Source organism: Vicia villosa, linkage group LG7 (assembly GCF_029867415.1).
Source record: "Vicia villosa cultivar HV-30 ecotype Madison, WI linkage group LG7, Vvil1.0, whole genome shotgun sequence".
Classification (NCBI taxonomy): domain Eukaryota; kingdom Viridiplantae; phylum Streptophyta; class Magnoliopsida; order Fabales; family Fabaceae; genus Vicia; species Vicia villosa.
The window spans coordinates 23979782-23983485 of NC_081186.1; the positions used below are offsets into that span (position 1 = coordinate 23979782).

The following is a 3704-nucleotide window of genomic DNA, read 5'->3' on the forward strand; positions in this document are numbered from 1 at the left end:
AAATCAAGCAGAAAACTCAAGAAAAGGAGAAATTACATACCAACTGAAACTTATCTAAGTAAGGATGGTTGTTTGTGAGTCATAACAACTTCTAAGTAGAATAGTATTGCAATGAGTGCTTGTGATATTGTTCGGCATGCCACACTAATGTAAGAGTTGAAGTTGATGGTCAAAAAGGAAAGTGCAATGTTTTTATTGGTGAAAAACAAATCTTCCATTAATAATGAATATGTAAAGTTGTACTCATTTTGACTAAGGTTGTACACATGATAAAAACTCATAATAATATTAGAATTCTATTGCTTCTAAAATAAGTTTATTCCGAGATTAGAAGTAGAGTAATCCAAGCTTCTTTCTTCCTCTAATAATAACATTAACATCACCTCCACAACTTCACTTTTTCAAATATATAAATAGAGAACTAACCCAAACCTCTTTCCTCAACCATCCTCTGCTCATAACTCAAAAATAACTCTGTTCTCTTTCATTCATTCAAAATGGTTGTGTTGTCAAAAACAACAAGAGAGCAATATCCATGTCTAAGAAACTTGAAACAAACCACATTCATACCTGAAATCCCTATAGTGGATCTCTCCAAACCTGATGCAAAGAACATCATAGTCAAAGCCTGTGAAGAGTTTGGATTCTTTAAGGTTGTCAACCATGGTGTCTCTATGGAATCTATTTCTTTATTGGAATCTGAAGCTGTTAAGTTCTTTTCCATGGGCTTTGATCAAAAGGAAAAAGCAGGACCAGCTAATCCATTTGGGTATGGAAACAAGAAAATTGGACAAAACGGTGATATTGGTTGGGTTGAATATCTTCTTCTGTCAAATAATCAAGATTTCAATTCCTTTAAACTCTCCCCTGCTTTCAGTAAAGACTCCGAGAAGCTTCGGTATGTTTTTTGTTCTACTAATGTATCTGGACAATATATAAACCAGATACATTAAATATTCGCGAATTAAAAAAAGTAAATTTTTTCTTATAAATATACACAGCGTATTAAATTTATGATTTTGTTGTTGTTGTTGTTGCAGTTGTTTGTTGAGTGATTACATGTCAAGTGTGAAAAAGCTGGGATGTGAGATTCTTGAACTGATGGCAGAAGGATTGAACATTGAAGAAAAGAATGTGTTGAGCAAGCTTGTAAATGATAAGGACAGTGATTGCATATTCAGGCTTAACCATTACCCTCCATGTCCTGAGTCAAGGTTGAATAATAATGAAAATGATGGTGAAAATGTGATTGGTTTTGGTGAACATACAGATCCACAAATTATTTCATTGTTGAGATCAAACAACACTTGTGGTTTCCAAATTTGCCTTAAAGATAAGAGTTGGATTTCAGTGCCTTCTGATCACAATTCCTTCTTTGTTAATGTTGGAGATTCTCTTCAGGTAAAATACTCACCACTCACTCTTTTCTTATAATACAAGCAATCAAAGAATATTAGTCTAAATATATTCTCTTTCAATCCTAATTACTAATTACTTCTACTTTGCTCTTATTTACAAGAAAATGTCTATTTTTATAATATATTAAATAAATAATATATCTATATCTATATATATATATATATATATATATATATATATATATATATATATATATATATATATATATATATAAAGTAAATTTTAGAAAGTATAATTTTTTTTTAAATTTAATAAATAATTAATATATTTGATATATATATAATTCTAGATTATTGATTATTTTAAAAATAAACTTTTATAATAATAAATACTAGAGGGTAAACTCTAATTTAATTTATAAAATAAAAAAAATAAATATAATTACAAGACAATTTAAAAAATTACTAGTATAATCTTAATATTTTGAATTTAAAATATATATATATATATATATATATATATATATATATATATAATCTCAGTCTTTAAATGTAATATTCATTCATTAAATTATCAAATAAAAATATTTAGTTTACATAATATTGTTTTACAGAATTATTTTATATAAAATAAAGGTTCATTTATATATATTTACCCTTTATTATAAGAGGAAGAGGAAGAGGAAGTGTTTTATTTAGTTATACATATTTAATCCCATTGACCAAAAATGAAACACTAGTATTTATTTATAATAATAAGTTTTTCCTATTCATTTAGATAAGATATGAAATGTTGACATGTGGATAAAGATAAACTCTTACTTTTCAGGAGAGTTAGTAGCTTTTTGAATAAATTCTGTTCATTTTATCATTGTACTCTTTCCAATTCAACACTCTTGTTATTTATTAAGGAAAATCTCCCCATGTGATGAAAACTTTTCTAGTCTTGTCATGTCAACAAGTTTTAATAGTATTACATTGAAATGGGGTATGTATGTATTTATAATGCATGCCACCTTTTTTTGCCTTGTGATTCTGACACATTTTTTATCCACAAAACCAAATACAGGTTATGACTAATGGACTATTCAAAAGTGTGAAGCACAGAGTTTTAACAAATGGTTTCAAATCTAGACTCTCTATGATATATTTCTGTGGTCCATCTTTGAGTGACAAAATTGCACCTCTGCCTTGTCTCATAAAAGGAAATGAAAGATTATTATATAGAGAGTTTACATGGTTTGAATACAAGAAATCTGCTTATGCTACAAGATTATCAGACAATAGGCTTGCTCACTTTGAGACAATTAATGATTCCTAGATAGGAATCTCACACTTTTACACCTGTCAGTATTAGGATATCTATATCATGTGCAATATAATTGGAGTTTGCTTTTGCTTTTCTTTTCCTTCATGTGTATGTTTGAATGAAATGGATAATGTATTTAGCAACATAATAATAGTGCAGTGATATTTTTAAGGTTTAACAAAATTTTATGTTCTTTAATTAAATTATTTGTGTTATATTATATTATTTAGTAATTGATATTTATTATTTTTAGATTACATAATTTTACTTCTGTTATTCAAATTATTCTATTAAATTGAATTTTAAATGTAAATGTTTAAGATGGATAAATATCACACTTTTAACTGTAAATCGTTAAAAATTAATTTTATTTTAAATTGTCATCTTTATTTTTTATCTTTATGTACTCTGGTTGTTAGGGGAATAGGACACTAGTAATCTAGAGTTTATGCCGAGAGGTTATGACACTGACCAAATATTATTTTCACCATAAATCAAACTCGGTTTTTTGAACTCCGTCCTTAGCAGGAGCTCGTTTATCACTCGAACTGAATTGCTTGATTTAATTTGTCATCTTTATTACCGCCCTTCATATTCAAGTTCACAAATCTAAATACATTATAATCTAGAAAATTATGACATTAGTGAATATATTTACAAAAGTATATTATATATAAAAATGATCACTCAAAAAAACACATGCAAAATATTTCTCCTTTTTTAAATAAAAACCACATCCACAAAATATATCAATTTTTTGTTGCAATATATTAATTATTGAATGAATTAAAAAAAAGTAATTTTTTTTATAATTTGAAATAGAAGAATAATATTTTCTAAATTAAACAATAGTTTGTCAAAATATATTTTCAAAGCTCAATTGATACAATGATAATAAGAATCAAACCAAAAGACCCAATAAATTAAGAAAATTAGAAAAATAAAGCAAGAATAGAACTTTGTTATTGCTTACATATTAGAAAAATCTCAATTAAATAATTTTAAAATTCAGCTGGATGGTGCATAAAATATAAACT

The 3704-nt window shown here is 26.5% G+C and overlaps 1 protein-coding gene across 1 annotated transcript; it reads left to right on the forward strand.

Annotated features, from left to right (window-relative positions):
• Positions 1 to 423: 423 nt before the first annotated feature.
• LOC131617036 (gibberellin 2-beta-dioxygenase 1-like) lies at positions 424 to 2850 on the forward strand. The gene is made up of 3 exons (XM_058888424.1): positions 424 to 898; positions 1041 to 1401; positions 2428 to 2850. The coding sequence occupies exons 1-3, from the start codon at positions 498 to 500 to the stop codon at positions 2677 to 2679; spliced, it is 1014 nt and encodes a 337-aa protein (XP_058744407.1). The 5' UTR covers positions 424 to 497; the 3' UTR covers positions 2680 to 2850.
• Positions 2851 to 3704: the final 854 nt, after the last annotated feature.

Bases quoted from the DNA above. Each gene is read 5' to 3' on its own strand.
- LOC131617036 (XM_058888424.1), top strand. From the start codon at position 498: ATGGTTGTGTTGTCAAAAACAACAAGAGAGCAATATCCATGTCTAAGA. The intron at 899-1,040 runs GTATGTTTTTTG...TTGTTGTTGCAG, and splicing joins AAAGACTCCGAGAAGCTTCG to TTGTTTGTTGAGTGATTACA. The intron at 1,402-2,427 runs GTAAAATACTCA...AACCAAATACAG, and splicing joins ATGTTGGAGATTCTCTTCAG to GTTATGACTAATGGACTATT.